This window comes from Thermobia domestica, chromosome 3, assembly GCF_964235325.1.
Source record: "Thermobia domestica chromosome 3, izTheDome1.hap1.1, whole genome shotgun sequence".
NCBI lineage: Eukaryota > Metazoa > Arthropoda > Insecta > Zygentoma > Lepismatidae > Thermobia > Thermobia domestica.
The window spans coordinates 39,045,638-39,071,587 of record NC_137456.1 but is presented as its reverse complement, the minus strand read 5'-3'; the positions used below and the strand labels follow the sequence as shown (position 1 = coordinate 39,071,587).

Sequence of the window (25,950 nt, the reverse complement as noted above, 5' to 3'; positions counted from 1 at the left end):
GAAATTACGGAAAATATTAAGGCTAGTGGAGACTTCAAATGAATGATATATGTCTTAGATCCGCTTTTGAAAAAGGAAAGAAAAAAGAAAGGATTTTATAGAATTACAGTTGAGCTATTGTTCGTAATTCATGCATTTTGACCCATATTTAAGAAATCATTTCCTCCCACATTTTCATTCCAAAGAAAGCCACTTTGCAGTAACTTCGAGTTCCATACATTTTTGATTATATTGTTATATAGGTTTCTAAATTCTATATTTTGGATTTACGATTGGTTATAATAATACTTCAGAAAATTTTGTTACTTGGGAAAAAAAAAATCCTTTTGGGAAAAATGTTACTTGCTAACGGCGATTTCGATTAATGATATTATTACTTGTTAAAATTGTTGAATGTTTTCTATATTACTATTTATATAACACGTTTCGGATTTGTTATAATAAAAATTTTCCATTTTGTTAGAAAACTTTTTTACATTTTACAAGTAGTTCTAGAAGTTTTCCTGATTATCTTAATAGTGATATTTTTGCATACAGTATAAGCCTTTTCCAGTATTGAACCTCACTCTTCACGTCGTCATTATTCTCAGCCGTGGGGGAGTGGAATTCTCCTTTCTCTCTCCTTTTAAAATTCTTGTATTCTAAAGGGGGAAGTGGGGTGACGTCCGTTCTCGCAGGACTGTGGGTAGTGGGGGCTATTTAAAGATTATATGTGTATCGTTCATCCGTTACATATATAATTTTTAACTAAAAATAAATTTTATACACTGCCCTGGAAAGGCAAATTTATGCTGGCTTCGAGGTCCGGTTCGGGGAGGTCCAGCAAAAGTGTTCCCCTTTATATTCTAAAATTTATGTGTATTTCTTTGGTGAAATTAACCTCTAAATTAAATAACATATTTTCATTATATTATGCCTTTCTTGTTGAGTAATATAAATGTTGTATATGAATGGTAACGTAAAATACTTAATACAGTGTTGCCGGGGTCGGATACAAAATTTATGGTTTAGTAGGTCATTGAGTAATAAGCAGATAATTATTGATAAGGTTGTAAAATTAATAGTAATTATCCTTTTGGTTTCTTTGAGCTTAATATTTTGTGGTGTTCTTGTAAGGATGGCACAGTCAAAGGAGACGCATGTAAAGTCTAGATTTTCGGATTCTTCAAGTTCTAGTGGGGATGAATTTCTTGGATATTCTTATGAATTTAGTAATCCTATGTTTGATCATTCAAGGCCTTCAGCCCATATTCAAGTGAATCATCACGAACCTTTACTAGGTGGTCAAAGTAGACCATTTCAGGATCAAAATTATAACGTGGATCCACAAAGTAATGTGGGACACAGTACACGGTTTGCGAATTCCTCGCCTAATTTAAGAGCAGGAGGGAGTCTGAGCTTTCAAAATAAATATAGAGACCGACCATTTAATATGGCAGCTTCATTAAATTTAAATTTTGAGAAATTTGCTTCGGAAGGAATCTATAAATCTTTGTTGCATGATATTAATAGTCTACCTATAATAGATGGTACCAATACTGAGTCTACATTTCAGTTTTTATTAAAACTTGATAGTATTGTCAGAGGTAAGGGTTTGCCTTTAGATCTTGTGTTGGTAGCTTGTCTTTCTCGTACTAAAGGAGAAATGCAAGAAGTAATACAATCGTTTATTGGGGACGCTTCCCCTTGGCAAACAGTTTGTAGACATTTAGTGGTGCGATTTATTTCCACTATTGGTAGAACACAATTCATGCGACTATTTTTCTACGTTCCCATGCGGGAGGATCATTCATTATATGAGTTCGTAGATAATAAATTATCGATTATTCACGTACTTGATATGTCCTTTGATGAAGCCACCATTTGTAGTTTAATTACTAATATGGTAACGCCTTCTGCCCATCAATTTCTAGCTGAAAGAGGTATGCCTATCGATTTAAATCAATTGTATTTAGCTGCAGAACACTATGACGCCTTGCATAGATATAGGAAAGATTATTATCGATTACGTAATCAAGGTAGTAGCGTACGGGACTTGGTACCACCCCGTAAATCATCTTCCTTTATCGGAGCGAAGAATACAAAACAGCAAGTAGTGTTGCAATCTCGTGAACCAAGAAATTTACATAAAACTTTAGTTTCTCCAGCTATGTATTCTTTACCATCTAACTATAATAATCTTGATAAGGCGGAATTTTCTCATAACCATAATTTAGAATCTCAGTACTTAACTCATAATAACTCAGATGTAAATCAGAATGATAGTGAATTGAAAAAAACTATTGGCGATTTCTGTTTATATTGCGGGTATGCGTTTTAAGTGCTTAATTGATACTGGGAGTACGAACTCTTATTTGGCTCGACATCTTTATGATGAACTTAGAAAAAAATGTAAAATAAAAGCAGAAAAGGTGAACGTTCAGACTATCGGCTTAGGAAATGTACAAGTTAAAGTGGATATGAGAGTAAGACTATATTTTAAAATTGGAAGACATCAGTTTAGTGAAATTTTTTTCATTGTGGACTCTAATGAGTTTGATCTTCTGCTTGGAAATGACTTTCATACAAAATACAACGCCATAATAGACATTGCTTGTAATTTATATAATATAAAAGCTCGGAAGTTAGTGGTTCCTATGATCCGAGCTGATGAACTTTTGTGTGTCCAGACTTCTCTCGCTTCTGCATATACTTCTAGGAATGGGGTGAGTGGAAAGCAGCCGCCATGCGACCTTGGTTGTCCGAAAGCTACACCTCAACCTAGATCTTTTGGTAATTCTCATCAGATTTTGACTCCATCGACATCAGTAACCAGAGACAGCGGAGTTAATACCACGTTTGACCCAGGAGTGGAATTCGTTTTTGATCAGTCCATATTGCATCCACCGGAGACTAAACCGGAGGAATCTCAAGGTAATTATACGGTTCCTGATCAATTATTACTATGTGATTCTAATTTACAGGAATATGTTAATAACTTGTTAACTTCATATTCTGTTGTTATTGGAAACAAAATTGGTAGAGTAAAAAATTTCACTTACAAAATTGAACTTGCCGATAAAACTCCCATTCGATTGCAACCTTATCAGCTTCCAACGCATAAGCAAAAGGAATTAGATTCTTTTATTGCCCAGCTTTTAAAAGACGATATTATAGAGGAAGTAGATTATTCTCCCTACACATCACCCTGCTTTCTAGTAACAAATTCAGATGGAAGCAGGCGGCTTGTAATTTCATACGGAGAGGTGAACAAAAAGGTTATGGTAAACAGCTATCCTTCTCCTAACATGGAGAATGTAATATCTAGTATCTCGGACAATAATATCTTTTCAAAACTTGATTGTAAATCCTGTTTTCATCAAATTCCTCTGTCTGAAGAGAGTAGAAATATTACTGCTTTTGTGACAAAAAATAAAATCTATCGATATAAATCGGTACCAATGGGATTAGTGTTATCACCTTTTGTTTTAAGTAATTTGATGTCAAAAGTCTTTGAAGGGTTAATTGGTAAGAATTTAGAGATATATTTTCATGACATAATTTTATTTAGCAAAGATATTGAGAGTCATAAAGCTCTATTAGAGGAGGTATTATCTCGACTAAGAAATTGGGGAATTACTATATCAGAAAAGAAGTCCTGTCTATTTCAAACTAGTATTAAATATTTAGGGTTTCGTTTTGAAAATGGCAACATGTCAATAGACCCTGAGAGAATTAAAGCTATCCAGGAGATACCAAAACCAAAGAACAGAAAAGGAGTGAACAGAATATGTTCATTTTTCTCGTTCTATTCTAAATTTATTTATGGGTATTCAGAGTTAATTGCTCCCCTTCAAGAATTAAGATCTGTAAAAAAGCCTTTTAAATGGACTAAAGTTCATGATGAAGCCCTACAAAAATTAAAAGATGCCTTTTGTAGTCAGGTCATTTTGAAAGTCCCAGATATGAATTCCAACTTCGTAATACATTGTGATAGCTCTTTGCGTCATTTTTCTGGGGTTCTCAGCCAATATGATTCGGAAGGGAATCTTAGACCTGTATCAATGTTTAGTCGGGCAATTCCACAATCTGATTGGAGTAAAAATATATACGAATTAGAACTTAAGGCTCTTTCTTTATCTTTGGAAAAATTTGAGTATTACTTGGCAAATCCCTTTGTAGTATATACTGATAGTAAGAGTTTAACTTGGTTACTTAATAACCATAAAAGACAAAGGAGATATGGAACAATGTTAGAGAAAATCTCGAGGTTTAAATTTCGTATAGTCCATGTAAGATCAAAAATAAATAGTATAGCCGATTTCCTTTCAAGGGTTGGAAACCATCTAGAATTCTATACAAAAGACGATAATACAATAGAAGTCGTAAAAGATCATAATAAAACAGTAAACTTGTCTTTCCTTAATTTTTGGCAAAATCCTGTGTTTAATGTGCCTCTTACAGATCACCAGAGGAAGGATCCTGAATTAAGAGAGATTATCAATAGGTTAGAGCAAAAGGAAGAAGTTCCTCCGTATGTATTAAGAAATAAGATCTTGTTTAAAAAGACTAAAGGTAAAGGGAATAATGGATTTAGAATTGTAATACCTAATTCTTTAATTCAGTCGATTATTGAGTATTCTCATTGTCCAATAATTCATGGTGGGCATATGGGATATCGAAAAACCATTGCTAAGGTCGCTGAAAAGTATACCTGGCCTACTTTATATTCTGACATTAAGAATTTTATACAATCTTGTCATTTGTGCCAAACCTGTAAAGATTCCAATCGAAAACCTATGGGTCAATATTTTACAAAAAAGGTACTGCACCCAAATTATACTTGGTTTATTGATATTGCGGGGAAATTGCCTAGTAGTTCTGGATTTGAATATATTTTAATTGTCACTGACGCCTATAGTCGCTTTGTCTTTTTAGAACCTTTAAGACGACTAACCTCAAAAATCATCTGTAATAAGTTACAGGAATTATTTCTTCGATACGGCTTTCCTGGTAAAGTCCTAAGTGATGGCGCTTCTTATTTCGTGAGTGATTACTTCTTGAAATTCTTGTATAGCTATGGCATACAGAGTGTAAAATTCTCCCCATATAACCCACAATCGAACAGAGCCGAACGCACGGTGAGATCGGTTAAAAATTTAATTCGTATTTATGTTGATAAGTCTCAACAGAATTGGGCCCAATTACTATCTAAAATTGCTTTTACTATTAACATAAGTATGAATGAAACTACTGGGACTAGTCCATGTGAACTTTATATGGGACGAAAATTTTACCATCCATTAGATGTTAAATGGTTGATGGATTTAGATCTTTTAGACGATGACCAGGATAAAGAGCAAAAATTAGTTAATATAAATAATAATATTGAACGCGCTTGGAAACATAGTGCGAAAGTTTATACTCAAAAACATAGTCCTGTTAATTTAAATATTGATGATTTAGTATTGGTTAAAAGGTTCATGAAAATTTCAGCAGAGAAACATTTCAATCCAAAAATCGCCCCTCAGTGGGAAGGCCCATACCGCCTTATTTCTAAACCTACACCAAATACAGTTTGGCTAGAAAATATTGAAAGACCATATGTTCATATAAAACGCCATGTTCGTTTTTGTAAGAAATATTTTCCACCAAGACAAGTTAATCAATCTAACCCATAAGGTAACACAGAAAAAAAAGATGATTTGATGTAAGAATTGAGGTTAACTAAATTATTAATATTGTACTTATATATATATTTATATATTTTAGGATGTTTGTTCGAACAAATTTTGTGTGTTGTATGTATTTTTTTTTATTCCTGCAGGAATGCCTCGTCCGAGAAAGTGAGAGGTCAACCCTTTTCATTTTGTAAATACCTCATCATCATCCTTTGTGTATGTTGTGTAAGGAATTGGAAAATTTACTGTAGAAGTTTGTAAAGAAGGCGTTAGCATTTGAATATTTATGGAAGATTTGGTAATGTATTGAAATTATTTTATTATTCAACTTGGGATTTGTTATGGTTAGGAATTTTTTTTTTGACCGACCCTCGGATATTATGTAACCCACCCAAGTTTCATAATAAAATGAAATTTTGTAAAAGGAAAATTTTTGTGAGATGAAACTCCAGTTTACTGTTAAGTTGGTTCTTTTCTTGGAGTTGGAAGCACTGCTTAACCTTCGGTTAGATTGCGTGAGTCGTCGATCGGGATGACGTCACGTTGCAGCCGAGGTTCTGGCTTTAAGACTGAAGCGCTTCGCAGTGTATAAAATGAGGTAAGAGTGATAGGTCCTCTGAATGAATTAATGGGTCTTTAAATTAATATTCTTTCCGTATAATCGTATAGTTTAGTTAACTTCTTTTGAAATCTATAACAATTCCTGACTATGGTTATTATTTAGAAGCATTATTATTATTCAATATATTTTGGAAGCACATATTTCTAAAAATATTGCGAAAGGAAAAGTAAGAAAGTAAAAATAGTTAATTGAATAGTTCATGTTACTGGTTTTGTGTAGGCAGAATTATGCCTTGAGTTAAAACATGTTAATTCTTGTTTTCCTTGTTAAAACTAAAGTAAAGTCGCTAGTCAGGAAGTTTAATATATTGAAATTACGGAAAATATTAAGGCTAGTGGAGACTTCAAATGAATGATATATGTCTTAGATCCGCTTTTGAAAAAGGAAAGAAAAAAGAAAGGATTTTATAGAATTACAGTTGAGCTATTGTTCGTAATTCATGCATTTTGACCCATATTTAAGAAATCATTTCCTCCCACATTTTCATTCCAAAGAAAGCCACTTTGCAGTAACTTCGAGTTCCATACATTTTTGATTATATTGTTATATAGGTTTCTAAATTCTATATTTTGGATTTACGATTGGTTATAATAATACTTCAGAAAATTTTGTTACTTGGGAAAAAAAAAATCCTTTTGGGAAAAATGTTACTTGCTAACGGCGATTTCGATTAATGATATTATTACTTGTTAAAATTGTTGAATGTTTTCTATATTACTATTTATATAACACGTTTCGGATTTGTTATAATAAAAATTTTCCATTTTGTTAGAAAACTTTTTTACATTTTACAAGTAGTTCTAGAAGTTTTCCTGATTATCTTAATAGTGATATTTTTGCATACAGTATAAGCCTTTTCCAGTATTGAACCTCACTCTTCACGTCGTCATTATTCTCAGCCGTGGGGGAGTGGAATTCTCCTTTCTCTCTCCTTTTAAAATTCTTGTATTCTAAAGGGGGAAGTGGGGTGACGTCCGTTCTCGCAGGACTGTGGGTAGTGGGGGCTATTTAAAGATTATATGTGTATCGTTCATCCGTTACATGGTGTATGCCCAGAAAACCACCCTAAAGTTTGAAATTTTTATTACTGGTGATTCACTTAGATAATACTAACGAATATGTACAAGCATACCGAATTTCAAGTTTTTGTTCTAATTCAAAGTACCTAAAACATGAGATGATACGTCAAAAAAACACCCATCTAAATAACATGGGGAAATTCTTCATCCCCGTTTTTGGCCACCTAAAACTTAAAAAGGTTTACTTTTAACAGTTTTCCTGTCGGTTAGTCCAGAAAAGCTACAATCATGCCAAATTTCAACTTTCCACGTTAACCGGAAGTATCCCTTTAATTTATGCCAGTTCATGTAGTTTTATATATAGTTAGGATAACGTATTATATACCTTCTAGATCGTAACGATAGTAATAATTACTGGTATTTATATAAAATATAGCAGAAATCTGCATGCATATGCACATCATTTATCATTTTCATCGCACGATTATATAACTACGAACTAAATTTTTAAGTGAATTTATTCATTAAAGCAGTACTACACGCGAATGAAGTTACAATAGGAATTCAACAAAACAAGCTACGTTATAAACATGGGCTTGTACATATGTTACGTTCCTCAAAGGCAAACATAACTAAAATCAACAATACGTATATTTATTAGTAGTTATTTATTTTAATGATACGACTTGCGAGAAGTAGGGTCGTAACAAATTTTATTGTTAATTCCATACAAGTACATACCTTGGCTATTTTTCTACATAATCACCATGAAGCTTCAAGTATTTTTGGCAACGTGGTACAAGTTTTTGTAGACCCTCTGCATAGAAATCTGCCGCCTGAGACTTCAGCCAGTTGAAAACTGATTTCTTGAGAACTTTATTGCCATTGAAACGTTGCGAAGCAAGTCACCTTCTATACAAGTACACACTGTGGCTAGTTTTCTACATCGTCACTATGAAGCTTTAAGTATTTTTGATAGGTGGCACACAAGTTTTTGTAGATCCTCTGTGTAGAAATCTGTTGCCGGATTCTTGAGAATGTCATTGTCATTAAAACGATGCGAAGCAAGTTGCTTTTTCAGGCGAAAGGAAAGAAAGAAAAAAAAAAAAAGAAAAAAAAGTGGAGGGATTTTGGACTTTCCCATCACCTTTTATTATAACAGTTTTCTCTTGAGTCCAATGACCATGCGTCTTAGGACGTGTTGGATAGATGCCTCTCAATGACCATGCATCTTAGATAATTTAGTAATTAGGTGCCTCTCAATGACTGAGTGTCTTAGACAAGAAGTAAAGGAGCACAATGGCCAGGCGTCTTAGAGAGATGATGGTTTGATCAACCGGACGAGATTGATGCCTTTTGTGCTGTCTAGTCTCCTTTTATGGAGAAATGTTTTCCGACAGCTTGCCTCTGCGTGACTTGCCGACGGTTGGCGATGCGACGTCTCCTTCATGAGTGTCGTCTGAAGTGTGTTTACTTCAAGCGCGTGGTGTAGAAACACGTGGAACCTTACATATTTATTTATCTATAAGTAGTATGTGCGTAAAGGAGAATGTCTCACCGTTAAGAAAAGACAACAATAGATACAATCTGTTAATTAACAGTGGAATTTACTACATATACAATACACAAATAATAATTCCTTCCAGCAAAACAAAAACTGTCAATTATTATAGGCAAAAAACATCTATCTTTTCAGCGACAAAAAAGTTCGTTTTTCTCGATTTTCTCAAAACTAAACACGAGAATTTAGCTACAAACATATTTTGTTCTGTTTGATGTGACCTATTGACTGATTTGTGTCTTGATCTTCGGATAATAATTTAACAGAAATTAAAATTTAGGGATTATTCATACGTTTAGGTTGTCTCTCCCCATCGTGCTTGTGCTATAATGGAGATCTTGATCTTCTCTTGAAAAGTTAATCCTTTTTCCCGTATTCATAAAAATGTTAGAGTTTTTATCTTCTTGTTAAAGCATAAATTACAAATGCTGTGTTTTAATACACTCGAAGTTCAAGTTATCATATTTTCATATTTTGAGGTATTCATATTGAACACAGCGTTCATAATGTATGCTTTTTTTTAAAAAAAAAAAAGAAAAAAAATGCTCTATCTTCTAAGAAAAAGAGGAAAATTACAACTTTACATTAAGAAAATCAAACGGATATTCAACTTAAAAAGTTTTTTCAACAGGCCACGCTTGACCCAATTTTGGAAGCGAGAATCAAATTTACTTTTTCTTTTTAATGGAACTCTACAAAAATGAAGGAATCCTACATGTTGGTAGTTTACCAGTAGAGTTATGGCCATTGAAGAAGTTGCCGGAGAGCAGCGAAACAATACAACGTAAGGTATATTTATTTGTAAGTTAAAAGCTAGCCACACTTAATCTGTGTTAAAGATAGTTTTTCTTACCTATTCCATCCATCCTCTGTTCCCAGGAACTCTTGATCGCTGGCCTTTGAGGCCCGCATGTAGCTAAATCACAAGGTAACACCCACAAAAATATCACAATTGTCAATACACAGCATATCAGAGAACATACGAAGCACGCTTTTCTCATAAGTGACATGCGATTGGTATTGGTTGCTTTCCCTGATGACGGAGGCAATTGCTCTGTAAATCCATTGATAGCCACTTCAGGATTACTTAGAGGCTTATACTCCATTTTCTGACCTGTTAAAAAACAAAAATAAAAAAATACAGTGTACAGCAACAACAACCACACGCTAAATCCTTTAGCTTAAAAAAGTTTCCTAATCATTATACAATATACATTTTCTACTAATTCTCAAAAACTCAATTTACTAAAAATACTAAAATTAATCATTTTATGATAACAACTTAATTCGTTAACTTTATTGCATTTACTCATTCAAAATATATAGATCGTATGGTTCTTGGTAACGACAAGAATCTTAATAGCCGTCGGGAAGTGGAATCACTACCTAGCACAATAAGCCATAATTACGTGACATTATGAGCTCATGCAAGACTATTTTCACGCGTCGAAGAGTACAGTAGATTTCTAATTCTACGGAAGAATTAACTCTTCTTTCTGGTTTTATTGTTGATGTATGCAAATTATATTCTCGATTAAAAACACTCGTAAAAGAGGATATCGCAAAAATTTTAACTGCACATGTCTAACGAGTCAGTACGTTGGGTTCCGCGTTTGTTGATTCCTCTTCAGAGATAAACACGGGGTGATATCTTGAGTCATTTGTTGAATCTTTGGGACCAAGATGAGGAGGATATTTTTGCCCGTCTGATATCTACGGACAAATATTGGATCTATCTATATAATACTGAGACAAAAGAGATCAAAAGAAGTGAAAGCATTTCTCCTCATTTCCAACCCAAAAGGCAAAGATGCAAAAGTATGCAGGGAAGATTTTTTTTTTTTTTTTAAACTGTCGTGGGGTCATTTTTACATGGGAAGGGTGGTACTATCACTGGCACATACTAGTCAGTGGAAGCTACTGGATGTAGCTTTGAAATATAGCCGCAATAGCCCTATTCTCCTGATCTAGAACGAGGCGACTTCTTCCTGTTCCAAGAGATGAATTCACTTCGGGGTCACAATTGTTACAATACAGAAAATGTTATAATGGAGGTGGAACAATGGTTTTCCATGCAATCTGCGGAGTTCTACAATCACGGCCTTGACGTATTTTAAAATGAAAAGAAAAATGTAACTCTTCACACAAACTATGTAGAAGTCTTAAGAAGAACATAAAGTTCAACACTCTGCCTCTATTAGTTGATGGTAATAATTAAAACTTTTCGACATTCCCTCGTAATAAGAAGTATCAATGGAAAGAAAAGCCTCCCCCCAAACTTTTCAAGTTCTGGTAAAGCTGGCACGTCGTTAATCAATTTGCCGCTGGGAAGATACGCTACCAACGACAAGAATTTTATGTCCTCCATTTTCCGTCCACCAGTTAGCAAGTAACGTAATTTTCAATGAAAATCTGGTAAAGAGCCACCCTCTGGGCGCTCAATTTGTACGTAATACTCCGACTTTAAATAAATGGATTGCACCTATAAGCAAAAGTTATAAGGTCTTGCACCAGAACGCCTTGAAACAGAAAGCAAGAACTAAGAGCATGCTTTTACTTTAATGCTTAAAAGTTACTTTGAATAAACTGACGTTATTGCATTAATTAACTAGAACATTTTGAAGGATTCCAGTCATACAAGAGTATGTCAAAAGTTCTGTAATATTTCTGTCATTTACTTGCTTTACGTCAAAATACAACGAAAGCCTGATACATGAAGTAAAGACCCATCGTGTTGCCTATCTAAACACATCTATTGTCGGTTCTTCCATCACACTCTAATACTAGTTCTTGTCTTTCGAGATGATGAAGTTCTGTAATATAGCTTCTTCTTGATTGTTAAAAAACTGCGAACTCATAATGTGTGCCATGGATTGAAATTTAGGACACAACCTCGGAATTCATGATTTTCGGCCTTCCTGACCTTTGCTGATTAACGAAGTTCTTGCAACTCGAGCGAAATTTCTCGAACCAACTGACTGCTATTATGTGATTACCTACCCCTTTAACTTTTCGAACAACGAATGTTTCCGGTTGCTCTCACGGCGTTATAATTCAGTTCGAATTCATTAAGCTTTCCTGAATTCGACTTTGTTGTATCTTCACTTTTGCGGCTGAAATCACACACAGAAAGCAACATTACAGAAAATTTAAAGGCACAAATTACTACATTTGTACCTGTGCTAGTGAGCATCTTAGACAGCTTTACATGGTTCGGTCACGTAACATACATGTCGTAAAAAATGCAAAACTTATGACTTATCCTTAACAATCAACAGCAAAAGCATTCTTCCCTTTGACTGCTAAAACTAAAATACATCAGGTCAGGTCCAGTACTTTTGCCAGTATCACAAACACCTTGACAGATGCAACCTAATTTACACCTAACATTTCAACCAAGGAACGATAGTTGATAAGCCTGTAGAGCACTGAAACAAGCTTTTGCTGTGGATTTGACGTACAAAGAAATTTCTCTAGTCTGACACTATCTCTATTGTTTGGAGGGTTGTCCAATAAGTACCATGTATCAATGACATTAGGATTAGCTCTGTATATAATGTATTACTTCAATATATCATACGTAAGTTAGGAAATGATTGAAATTAATTATGGAACGATTGAAAGAAATACGTTTGTAAAGCTTTGTCTCCATTCATGGATCTACTCCAATTTCCTGTCAATCTCGTCATTCGAATATCTGGAATTCAGCAAATATTCTGTAATCTGGGCGCTTAAAAAAGAAGAAAATGTAATAATAATGAAACAAATTCTAATTAACCTACATATTCTTCGGAATGGAAATAATATGAACTCCGTGTTACACACAGTGTAGGATATATAGAGAAAAATTCAACTTTCTAGAGTACTTTTTTTTTTTTTTTTTTTTTTTTTTTTTTTTTTTTTTTAAGTTTTACTTCTCTTCTCACGCTTTTAGATGCTGAGTTCCAGAAAATCCTGTCTCATTCATGGCCAAAAGTCTGAGCAGAACATAGTGGAAAATTTCATTTGCATACGTCAAATTGTTTCGAATATATATTGAATGAAGAAGAAAGATTGAAACCCCCATTTTGCTTAACATTTCACATTTCATTGAACACCATCTTCAGACTAGTGTTCGATGACAAAATTTGTACAAAGTTTTCAAGTTCCTAATCCGAACAATTTTGAAGATCTGTTAAATAACAAAGAATCCTTCAAGACCCCTTTTCCCTCTTAAAGGTAGCTTTCCTTAGAACTCTATTGTCTTCAGTCTAGAGTTCAAAGATAACATTTGCAAAAATTTCAAATACCTACACAGGAGTAGTGGAGTTCCGGTAAGAGTCGAAGAAGAAGTTCACAGTAGGAGACACATTTCCTAAAGCACACTTATCACTAGCTTACGGTTCATTGGCAAAGTTAGCACGTACAAAATTCTAAGTCTTTAAGAGCAGTAGTTTCGGAGATATGGTGAACAGTGGAAAAAATATAAAGGTTCCAATCCCTCCCCTCCCCCTCCTTTCCATGATGTATTTTGCAAGTATAGTCTTATTTCCAGCCTAACGTTCAAAAACATCTAAAAAAAAAAAAAATCAAGTTTTCCAGCGTCTCCCCTCCTAAGCCGTATGGGCCGCAATTCGTAAAGCTTATAATTGTACTTAGTCTGTAATATAAGAACATTTCTACAGAAACTCAAAATTTAGAAGTTTCGAAGAACTGTTGAACAACAAAAACTAACATTCAACAGTCCTCCTCCTCTTGGGTCAATTTCATAAAATTCTGTTTATTGTAAATATTTGTTGAAAAAGTTCAATTTTCTATTTCAAATGTTTCAGAGACTTGGAAGTAGCATATATTACTTTCAAAAACTCCTTTCTACCCTATTTTCCAATTAGTCTGTACCACTCAGAGAAGATTCCTACAAAATTTCACGGTTCTACGTCAAATAGTCTCGCAGATCTGGTTAACGGCTAGAAAGATTCACTCTCTTTTTTCCCTGCCCAGGGATCCAGGTTTGAAAATCTCAGTCTTATTATTAATCAGAAAACACAGAGAATATTCATATAAAATGTAAAACTTCAATGCCTAATTGTATTGGAGATGAAAGAAAAAAAAAAAATCAAGTCCCTTTTGCATCATTAGAGTCGTACTTCACAAAATCCCATCTTATCTACAGAATGGAATGCAACGAGAATATTTAAAGAAAAAAAAATCTAGGTTCATGCATAAGTTTCAGACATCTGGTAAATCTTTTAAAAAATATTACACCCCGGCCGCATATCTATCCAAATCAGATTTTACGTAGACTACGATGCAAGAAAAATAATTAAACAAAATTTCACGTTTCTACACTTATTAGTTAAGGAGATCTGCAGAAAACCCAAAAAACATTCATGTACTTCTCTTCTTCCTTAGGGGTTGCATTTAGCAACACATCGTCTTATCTATAGCCTAGTACCCAAGGAATATTTGTATTCAATTTCAACGTTCTACGCAAAGTAGTTTCGGAAATCTGATAAATGCCAAAAATATTATATCAAATTCAAGTCCCTTCTGTTTGGGGTTTACATTTCGCAAATCTTGTCTTATATACAACCTACGACCCAAAGAGACTATTTAAAAAAAATGAAGTTTTATGCCCAATCGATTCGAAGATCTGTTGATGGTGAATCAGTGGATTTACTCATACATACAAGGTGGTAGGTAACTCCACCGAAAATTTTGGGAAGTGATTTCTTATATGAAATGAAAGAAGAAAGTTCTAATAAATATGGGACGAAAAACGTCTCCTTTCAGAGTTATGAACCGCCGAAAATTCGAAAATTCACGTTTCGAAACGCTCTGCTTTATAAGCTATCAGACCGATCCCAAGTGGTTTAAGGAATTATAAAGGAACTAGCATGCGCTCTATCTAAATATCTATGTTCTACCGTGGTCAGTTATCGGCGAAACGAACTGTAGAAAGGAAGTTGAGGTATAGGGATACTCGTTTAAGTACTAATGGTGCGTTCGTTTCGCCGATAACAGAGGATGGTAAAACATGGATATTTAGATAGATCGCATACTACTTCCTATGTAATTCCTTAAACCGCTTGGGATAGGTCCTATAGTTTCTAAGGCAGAGCATTTCGAAACATGATTTTTCGAATTTTCGGCGGTTCATAATTCTGAAAGGATTCGTTTTTTCGACCTATGTTTATCAGAACATTTTTCTTTCATTTCATATAAATCACCTCAGAAGGTTTTCGGTGGAGTTACCTACAACCCTGTATATTATTTGTTTATATCTACAGGCAAGAGAGATATAATTGAATGGGATGCAGTAGGCTATAAGAAACATTCTGTATATTAGAAACGAATTGCCATACATATGTATACACACAACTAAATAGAAAAAACATCAGTTATTCGAGTATGATCACGACTTATCAATACTTCCAACCAATCACATGACAGCATGTGGTGCTAAGGTCAACGGAAACTTTATTTCAATCTGATACAGAAGTTTATCCAGTTGAATATTAAAGTTGCAACATACGAGAAAATGAGAGAAGAACTCAAAAGTTACAACTGGTTGAATGTAGATAGCACTTTTATGCACAAGGCAACTGCGATGAAGTCAGTGTGGTTAAGTTTCCAGTAAGTATTTTAGCTGACAGACATACAAAATAACAAGACTGTTATTCTTAGACATTAGTCACCGAGATAAAGGATATATTGGTGTTACTGACACTGACCAATCCATTAATAGCGTTCGACTGTCTATCAGTGAATACTCCCTGACTGTGGAATCTGTGCACATTATTATTATTATTATTATTACCCAAGTTACGAACTCAGATTTAATGCGAACAAATATGAAAAGCGCTGGGACTCATCAGGAAGAATCCACAAGACGGGAAGTTTGCGTTTCCTTTATTGTACTATCCGCATATCTCTTTAGGATAACATCCCTTGACACATGATTCTATCGGAAAATAGAAAAAAAAAAAAAAAAAAAAAAAAGGACCTGAATACCTAGTGATGCATTCGATAAGATTAAGCAATGCAAGTGCAGTTAACCCTCCATTTAACGGCCTATTGAGGCGAAAGGAGTTCGTAAAATTGGACGCTCATTAAATCGCGAATTGTGATATGAACAATATTTGTAATAGAATATTACTGGAAATTGTGTTGTATGATGCAAATGTACAATATTTAATGTACACTCATGTTCAAAATTATTGTCGCATGTCTATAAATATGTTGTTGTAGGAATATAATTTGATAACGAATTTGCCCGGTATTTCTTATAATGTTAGTATGTGTATAATCGGCAAAGACATGTATGTGGCAAATTTCATGTCAAAATAGCAGTAAATACGAAGAAAACGAAAATAAAACTTTCTTGTCCATTTACCAACATTTTGCTTTACTCATTCTAATTTTCGTATTTATAATTCTTTTCCTATGAAATTTACCACAAATATACATTTCCAGATTATACACATTGTATCAGTATTAAAAGTACCCTGCTAAATCATTATCATAAAAAATCAAAGATCTAAAGTGCCTGAAATGCTCTTAATAAGTTAACACCTTCGGATATGACTATATTTGTTACATTAGCCAAATTCTGTCCGTTAAATCGTGAGTTGTGTTTGAAGTTCGATTAACTGAGGGTTTGCTGTACTCTTACAATGTTCAAAACTTGAGGGAAATACACTGTCTCGTTACTGAATAAGAACCAAGAGTAAAATTAATTGCTATGAATTAACTCATTCCCCAAATGCTTTATTTATATCATACACTATGTCTTGACCACTGATCGAACACAGGACTATGTACACCAAAAACGCATTCAGGTAATAAGAAAGGCACAGTGAGTTGGGGTGTTGTGCATTTATATAAATGTAAGTATGTAGTGCATGGTATTTGTTACTCAAATTTTAAGAAATCAGGTACAAAAAGTAGTAAGTTAGGCAGTATGTCAGGAGAGACATTTCCATGGCCCGGAAAGAAAGGGTTGAGTGGGAACAAGTTACCACAAGAAAAAAATACTAGGTAATACGACATTCTCCAATATTTTGAGAGTTTTCAATGTATTATTACTACTGTTTTCATTTTTTAAAATTTGATTTAGATATAGGCAAAATAATGGGAACAGTTATAATAATAAACTAATTATGCTATTAATAATTTCATTTTCATGGTATAAGGCAATTACGATGGATGTGGAAGGTTTATCTACAAACATGCTGTTGCTAGTATTAAATTACCTGACAACTTTCGTACTTTACAAAATAGTTACATACACTATATGCACACCGTGCAATAAATTTACTTTCCACCTACCTACAGATGAACTGACATTATTCGCAATATAAGTATCCGCTTCCATAATTCACAATATCAAATAGACCTCTAAGTAAAATCGTAAAAATGAAACAAAAACTTAAGAGCTGTATTCTTCAACTTTGTGAGAGATTTTAAAACCCTAGTCAAAAAGAATGAAACAGAACAAATGAAGAATTAAATAAAATTTAATGTAGTAAATCAAAAATCACTGCATTTAAATCCGTCAAATATTACGCTAACTATTTTATCACGAATCAAATGTCAGTGAACGTTACACCATATAAGGTAAAATTCTTTATTGTGCCCTCGTTGTTCAAAAACTTAACTTTGTTAAAAATACAAATTTTTAGGTCTTGTGATAGCAAGACTGAAATAACGAATTTTCAAAGAAAATGTGTTACTGTCTTTTAAAATGTTGGTACTATGTTTTCCAGAAAAATCCTCTCCCATTTCTATTCATTATAACTTTGTAACGTATTGCACAATAGTCTTTAAAAATTCACATCGCACCACTGTGCACTGAGATGATCCCGAGACTGCGAGCAATTACTGATTCCAAGATATCAAATCAGAAGAAGAGACAGTGCGAGCTGTGGTATGAAGAACTGAAGAATCGTGAGTTCTGGTGCGTCGAAGTTTAACAGTGTGTGTACATATAAACCAAACATTAAATAATAATAATAAAAAGAAGTGGCACATAATTTCAGACAGACGGTATCACTATTTCACTCTCGCAGTCAGAAGCAATTTCGATTTGCTCTCTTTGGAACTGTCACCTCAGTCTTGATTCACGATAACCTGCACGGACAAGTCGCTGAACTGTAACCAGCCCATCAGTTCGATTGGTCAGGTTGTATACCTCACAGGATGTGCCGGTGACCACAGCGACACCTACCATTCAGATACAAATCGTGTTTTAAATGGCTCCCTTTTTCATACCAGATGTTTTCATATTTTTGTTCATTCCCTGTACACCATGGGCTGATATGTCACCAGACATGTTTTCTGTAACTTTTGAATGTGTAAATATCAGACAGAATTATACGCAGAAACGCCAAGAAATCTGGATGACATTTAAGTAAATATATTTTAAGTCATCGCAGCAATTTCGGATAAGCAGCAACAGAAAGCATTCTGAGTTTCAAGACGAGCTTGCAGGAATGCATAGATATGAATAGGGTTTAAACGGAAGAGGAGATGATGATGCCAAACAAAGTGCTATGCCGAAAGACTTTAATTTATTGAAATATACATCTGTTCGTCACAAAGTCATAATGAAATGAAATACGGTAAACACCTTTGGAAAACTGAGCATTACGGTACTCAAAAGTGCCTACGCAAATGAGGAAAACAAGGAAGTTTTTTATTCTTTGCTTCAAAGCAATTGTTTAACATAATTCCTTTATCTTATTCAGTCAGTAGAGATGATATTTGATGTATCATTAATAGAGTAGGTATGAGTAACTCATTCCTGGTGCGCAGGATTGACCACACACACACATATATATTATGTTTATAGGCTTCCTCGTTTCATCTGGTTATTCATTATTATAGTAATACTTTTTATTATTTCTATTGTAATTTCCAAAATTAATTCTAATCGCATGCTTCACCCATCGATAACTTCTTCGTTTACCCTTTTAAAAGCTGAAGATACGGGAGAGGATCAAATAAAAACCTCTAAAATGCAATCAAATGCCGTAAAGTTAGACCATTGCTTCGATACGTGGCAGTAATATGCCTTGAGTTGCACTTAATGTCCGACAGTGGCAAAGTGTTCCTGGAAGAACGACGAACGTGGCAGCGTCAGTATCAAGATAACAGCCCCACTGTCCATATGCACCGCGTTAGACCAGCGTTCGGTGATCAGGTATTTCACCAGTGAAAGTGTGGACCCAATTGAAATTCATCGCAGGATGGCAACAATTATGGTGATTCGTGTTTGTCCCTGCAGCAAATATACGTGTGGTGTAGGAAGTTTAAAAGTGGCATAACATCTGTGGAAGATGCTCCTCGACCGGGAAAGGGTCACCGCGTAATGAAAAACATTGCGTTAGCGGAACAGCTTGTAAAGGAAAATAGGCTTATTATGCTAAAAGAAATCACCACAATCGTGAATATTAGCTTTGGTTCAGCTCAACACATTGTGCATAATGTTCTGCACTTCAATAAGGCATCTGCAAAATGGGTCCCACGTAAGTTGACTGCTGAAATGAAAATTGGACAGGATTGTTACAGGCGAAATATCTACCAGAAATAAACAAACAAACGAACGAGAAAAAGAAAGAGCAAGGAATGGCGGTATAGCTCTTCGCCGAAAGCAAAAACATTCCGCACTCAACCATCAGCAGAAAAGGTCATGCTCACTCTCTTCTGAGATGTAAAGGAAGTAATTTCGGAACAGTACATAGAAAAAGGAATGACAGTAACCATTTCGTATTCAAACCTGCTGAAAAATTAACTTGGCCCTGCAATCACGCGTAAACGACGTGGACTTCTATCCTCAGATGTCCTCCTACTGCATACTGCCCGTTTGACCATTGGGACTATCGATGACATCAAATTTGTGTCTCATTCATCCACACTATTCACCAGACCTTGCCCCAATTACTTTCATGTGTTTGGAGCACTCAGAAGCTATGGGAAGCAAGCATTTCAATAGTGATAAAGAGGTGAAAAATGCGGTGCGCGAGTGGCTACAATCTCGACTAAAACAATTCTTGCAACGTGGTACCCACTCTCTTTCGAAGCGAAGGAATACTTGCATTCAAAGTCAAGGGGACTACGTTGAAAAATAAGACGCAATATTCTCCTTTTCATTGTCAGATTCTAACATGTATTGCACATTTAAGGTTTTCACTTGATCCTCCCTCATAATTGCACGTGGAGTTGAATTAAAGCTTCGTTCCTTTCTATTACTGTTTACTCATTATTGTCTCTAATATTGTTTGTATGTGAACGCACTTCCAAGAAGCCACAACTCTACGCTAATTTTTATCATTCTCATTGAAGAGTCAAAGATAATTCTCAATCCAGCTTTAATTTCTAGCGCGAACAATCTTTGATACAGAAGGGCTTAACTTACAAGAGATTCGCTATCTTACTCTATATACAATACCACATATATTACAGGTAAAATATTATTTTTGATCTTACCGTTTCGTTTTTCCAGGGAATCTCTATTTACAGCTGCTAATGTCTTATTTATACCATGTTTACCATGTTGATGAGCAACACTATTTAGTTCTTCCTCTGAAGAATCCGTGTCACTGATGCTCTGTGGAAGGGGAGAGTATACAGCTCCCTGAGTTGTATTACCTCCTGACATCTAGTGAAGACTTCTGAAAGTATATGGACAATGATTGTAGTTCATCAATAATAGCTCTAGAGCATATGCCGAAAAAAGAAACAGTAAGTGGACTATAACTTTGAACTGTAATTGAAGTACAGAGCAATTAACGAAAGCAGAGTGAATAACGTTTTCTGCAGAGTCCGCCTGAAAAATGTATACACGCTTTGTCATCCTGTATCAGGATACTGGCATTGACAACTGTTCTGCAATTTAACTATGTTGTAGTATGGTATTTCGCTCACCAGATGTCGGTACTGTCAGCACGGTTAGTGAGATAAGAAAATGACAGGAGCACGCTTGACGTCCGAGCAGCGTAAGTACGTTTTGAAGTGTTTTATCAGGTTTGAGAATGCCATCGAAGTGTAGCGTCAGTGGAGAGAGGAGTTTGGTACTGAACCACCAACCCGCCTAACAATCAAACGCATTGTTGACAAGTGTGAGGTGCATGGAACGACGTGCGGTCGCTGCAGCTACAGCGGTCAATGTGTCAATTGAAACTGATGCACATGCCTCCGTAATCTTCTGGCGAAGGTTCTCGAGTGTCCCAAGCAACGGCCAACATTTTGAACATCTAATGTAAACATATGCTTACTTGGAGGTTTGTAACACGTGTACGGCTTGTGCATGTACAGATTTTCTTGCAATATTTTCTCAGTTGTTCTGGAGCGCTTTTTGTATCCAACGATATTTTCAACTCCTTAATAAGAGAAATTACGTGATCTTTCAAATGATATGTTCATCTATGTCCTTCGACTTCACAGGGAAAAAATATAGCGATTTAAGTAAATGACTGTATGTGCGTTCTCAAAATTGGCTTTCACCACTTTTGATAGATATTTCATGGATTAGGAATATACTTATGTCGGTTTACATTACATTTTCAAATCTTTTATCAAATTCCCAGTAAGTAAAGTGAATTTCAATATATCGGCGTTGATCACAGCATTGTACTGCTTAATTGAAGTAAGATTTGGCGTTGCGTTCTTTCACCTTCGTTCAAAAAACTTTTGAATACAGTAAACTTTCTAATCTTTCGGAGGCTTTAAAAAAAATTAGCCAGAGGTAACACGAAAAGATAAAACAAGGGCCCTCAAATTTTCCTATAGTTACTATTATACCAAGTTTCATGAAAATCTACCATGGTGGGGTGAACACTCGGGAATAGAATAAAACAACTTTATTGTTCTGTAAACATGATTTCGGGCATTTTGCAACTGATGCATATATAACACTTGTGTACCGATCGCTTTTAGGAATTCACGTATATACACAAGTTTCCTGGATTGGCCCTCTTACTTTAGCAGAAGCATGATGTTCTAATATCTGCCCGACAATGTTGCTTTACACATTCCAAAAAATCTACAGAAAATGCCAAGGTTAGAGCATTGTAAAAGAGGATGTTAGTAGGGTATTTATCAGCTAGAACTGTGTCAGTGCGAAATTATTAGTATCAGAACAAGATGATTTGGAAGAGGCTAAACATCACTCTCGAATCTAACAACAATTATTGCCCACTACAATTTTCAAAATAGACCAACTGGCTACTTCAGACCAACTATTGACCAAATCAAGGATAATTAATGTCTATAATATCTCTACACCTTTAATTGCTATTTACACGGTGTTTATTACAATTTATTATGCCCAAGCTATTGATTTAGAACTGTGCGTAACTGAGGAACAAATCCCCCTACGTCATAAGTCATAATATTTAACATGCTTATATAACAGGTCAACATTATGCCAAGTTTGATCCCGATCGGATGAGTTTCGTTGAACTGGTACGATATATATAGTGTCCTTGAAAATAAACATCTGCTATCGACAAAACGTACTATGCATTCAAATGAAGATATAACGTAACAATAATACTACATCAGCTTGTCATTATTGAACTTTTCGTTTCGGTGGGTCAATTGCTATCTCAAAACATCATCGTAAAGACTGAATATGTAAGGTTTACAGGAGGAAGACAGAGTAGTGTAGTGGTTAACCCATCTATACAACAAGCGAGGACCCGGGTTTGACTTTCGTCGTAGTTATATTTTTGTTCTTTGAAATGTCACCAAGGGTCAAAATTAGGTGTTGGGAAAAATAAGTCAGCTGTACCCTTCTAACAGCTGCTCTCTTTCAGGGATGGCATTTTAGTACCTCCACCAAGTCCATCGACGGCTCCGGTACTGTGACTTATAGTGTGTCACCGTAAATCACCTCGTTTATGGGTATACCCACCGTCGCTAACGTGCCTGCTCCGTACGGACGCATCTCCTCCCTACTGCTCGAGCGCCCTGCTACGCTTTTGGCCTGACTTGATTAGATAGTATTCATGGTTAGATTCTACCATGTAAGATTTCAGTGAAATTGAGGATAACCTCCGAACTGATGGGAACTTCTGTTTCCTCTGAAAAAGAATAAGAATCATTAGGACGACGACATATATGCTGGCTTAATTTGATGCTAGCCATGTATGGTGAGAGACGATGAGATGACTGAAGTTTGAGACTACTGCAACGCACCGATGAACACGTAGTGTTTCCGAAGATTCGTTTGATAAAGGAACGACTAGGATTTTTAGATCCTAACTCTTAGATGGTGAGGAACTTTGAGATAGTAATAACCAGCTTCACAAATTCCAGCAGCGTAGGCAAACTGAGAGTACGAATGTGGAAGTGTTAGAAGCAGTTCACTTGGCTTCGTACTTTTAATTTGAGATAATTCTACTGCGTGTTGCTTGCAACTTCTGACTTACTCTCCTCGTCGATTGCGTTTAAAAGACTTCAACAAGAAATTACTACACGGCTAACATTCAGGAGACGATGTGGTTTTATTGTGAGTTAGACTGTTCTAATGCTGTCCAACTTAAACAGCTTCTCTGCTGATTGTTTCCACTAACAGTGTTCCATTTCTTAATTTTCTTATATCTTTCACCTGTCCAACTGTGTAATTTATTACTATATTAACAACAAAAGAGAACAAGCCTTTAATCACACTCGGACGGTTAGAATCATTACTGATACTTTGAGCAGACTTTTTAATTGCAAAATAGCGAACCACTGAAGCTGCAATATAGTATAGTCTTTTTTACAGAATATAAATATAGTCTTTTCCATTATATCAATACTTATAGAACCTCCCTGCATTTGTTCTTGGGTTTCGGAGTTATTTACGGGGAAGCTTGGCCATGAAGAATTTGATGACTTAATTATAAGTGTTCTTTTTAACATAATAAATTAAAAAAGTGTGCTCGCCCTAACACCACAACAATGTGTTTGCACGAAGAACTAACGCTAGTCCCTTACCAATCCCCTGGGCACACCCTCACAGAAGGATCGACATGGAGAAGAAGAATGGAAGGTGCACCAATCATTCCTGTCGACAAAAGCATATAGCCCCAGAATAGAAAGGAAAAGGAAACCAACTGATGAATTACCAGAAATAACAACATAAACAGAAAATGATTAAGAACAGAAAAATGGTGCGAAATATTTTTAAACTTTTCTTTTTTGCATTTTAAGGATTCTATTATAATAAAGTAAACAAACACTGGGCTCACACAAACAGATCAGGATGGTGCACGTCACGTCTACTTCAAGCAAAGGAAGACGTCCAGTGATTAAACCCGCGAGTCTTGCAGCGGTATTCGCAACTGAAAGGACAGTCAAAGAACATGAAATTAAAAGGTAATCAAATGAATGATAAAGCTGCTTTCTCATCCCCACTCCCTTCCGACGAAATGAGAAGTTAAATTTAAACTAAACACACAAAATTGTTATAAGAATGATCGCAAGAAGCGCAACTGAAAGGTGATGTTCAAACATAACAAAACCTATATTCCGCGGCGAATTGCCAATTCCAATATTTGGAATAATTTTAGAACGGAGAAATGATTCATAAACATCTGTCCATTTTCTCCCATATTCGAGACGACTTTTACGACTGCACTGAATTGAAAAAAAAAAAAAAAAAAAAAAACTGAACCTGGTATTGTTCATATAAGGGCAACTCCATTAATTAGGAATTGGTAATGTCATGTAATCTGAACTCTTAAAAGATTGCATTTATACCTCGAATATTTAACTTGTACTACCTCGTCAGTGAATTCAGGGTAATTAGAAAGTCTGAAATGACTACGAAGAACGGTATACAAATCATACTTGCTTCCACAATCACATATTCAAATCTGCGGGAGTCACTCGGGCATAATAATACTAATCAATGTATCAAATAAGTTAATTACTATCCGCAAAGAAGAGGATTGGTTTACTCTTGTTACAATATAAACAATGTGACAAAATCACTTGTTCTGCACATAGTTCACTCTTGCCTAACAAATTTCAACACGATACACACATGTTCTAATGCGGACTAAAGTTCTTCAGGATAATAAATAATAATGTATGAGGAATTGGCTACTGGGGCATTTATTCCAAAGTTGGGCGTCCGCTTTCGCCACGTTTTTTCGCTGTTATCTCCTCTGCACACTTTGTGTAATTTGTTATTAGGTTCATTAATCCATGCTCTTCACAAACTTTTAAAAGATTTTGCTCGTTATCAAGTATTGCTTCACAAATGTTAAAACTGTTAGTTCATTGCCCTTGTACATTCGCCATGTTGATAACATAAATGCTCGTTTCTTTCCCACAATGCAACTGTTTGGTTACCTTGCGCCAAGTAGTTCCCTCCGCTCACCGTATAGTCCCATGTTTATAGCCGCATATATATAACAAATAAACAGATTTTTCGAGAGACTTATATATTATTAAGCACACAAAAGATCAAATTATCCATATCTTTCCTGTAAATTTTAAAAATTTTGCTGGAAACGGACGCCCAACTTTGGAATTTAACCCGCTACTGGTATGAGATACATTTACCAGTAATTTTTATTTGCCTTTAGCTCTAGCTACACAATGACACATGAACTATCTCCTAGTCACCTCCAACTGCTGCTCACGTGAGCTGGTACTAAACAATACAATACACGATCTCTAATCTTAAAAGACCCATTATCTTTCATGTGGAGATAATATATACTCCTCTGCCTCCTAAGTGAAACAACTATTTAGTACATAATTGAAATAGAACATACGCACATCACCACTGATTAGATTAATCGGAAGTATCTATAGATTTCCCTCATAATTTCGACATTTACTGCAGAAGTACGAAAAAACACTAGTATTTAGTTAACTTGAATGTTTGTACTGCTATATAACATATATCAAATAAGTTATTTATAACTATTTCACTACTTTTAAAACAAAAATTATTAGTAAGTTTTCAGAAACAAAACATTTCATTACCGTCACTGTTTTATAGTTATTCATCTGTTTTCCCCTGGCAGTATCGCATAGTTGCCTCATTCATTTTCTTTGAAGCACCACAAACGCAACGCGAAAAATGTTACTACTGTCTTGAACAAG

At 35.1% G+C, this 25,950-nt stretch overlaps 2 protein-coding genes across 4 annotated transcripts in view; one reads left to right on the top strand and one right to left on the bottom strand.

Moving 5' to 3' along the window:
* The window catches only part of LOC145680307 (uncharacterized), a 47,175-nt gene extending 21,225 nt beyond the window's left edge, over positions 1 to 25,950 (bottom strand). The window contains exons 1-3 of one of the 3 annotated variants that reach the window (XM_081750672.1): positions 25,831 to 25,950; positions 20,332 to 20,516; positions 9,716 to 9,976 (exon numbers count right to left, since the gene is read on the bottom strand). In XM_081750672.1, coding sequence (XP_081606798.1) covers positions 9,716 to 9,976; positions 20,332 to 20,503 — 433 coding nt within the window. In that variant the 5' untranslated portion in view covers positions 20,504 to 20,516; positions 25,831 to 25,950. Of the gene's footprint in view, positions 1 to 9,715; positions 9,977 to 20,331; positions 20,517 to 25,616; positions 25,765 to 25,830 lie in introns of those variants that run through there. The other 2 variants (XM_081750673.1, XM_081750674.1) reach the window with 2 other exon arrangements.
* LOC145680308 (uncharacterized) lies at positions 2,301 to 6,478 on the top strand. Its single transcript, XM_081750675.1, has 2 exons — positions 2,301 to 2,913; positions 5,807 to 6,478. The coding sequence occupies exons 1-2, from the start codon at positions 2,310 to 2,312 to the stop codon at positions 5,827 to 5,829; spliced, it is 627 nt and encodes a 208-aa protein (XP_081606801.1). The 5' UTR covers positions 2,301 to 2,309; the 3' UTR covers positions 5,830 to 6,478.

Bases quoted from the DNA above. Each gene is read 5' to 3' on its own strand.
- LOC145680308 (XM_081750675.1), top strand. From the start codon at position 2,310: ATGCGTTTTAAGTGCTTAATTGATACTGGGAGTACGAACTCTTATTTG. The intron at 2,914-5,806 runs GTAATTATACGG...TTATTCCTGCAG, and splicing joins TAAACCGGAGGAATCTCAAG to GAATGCCTCGTCCGAGAAAG.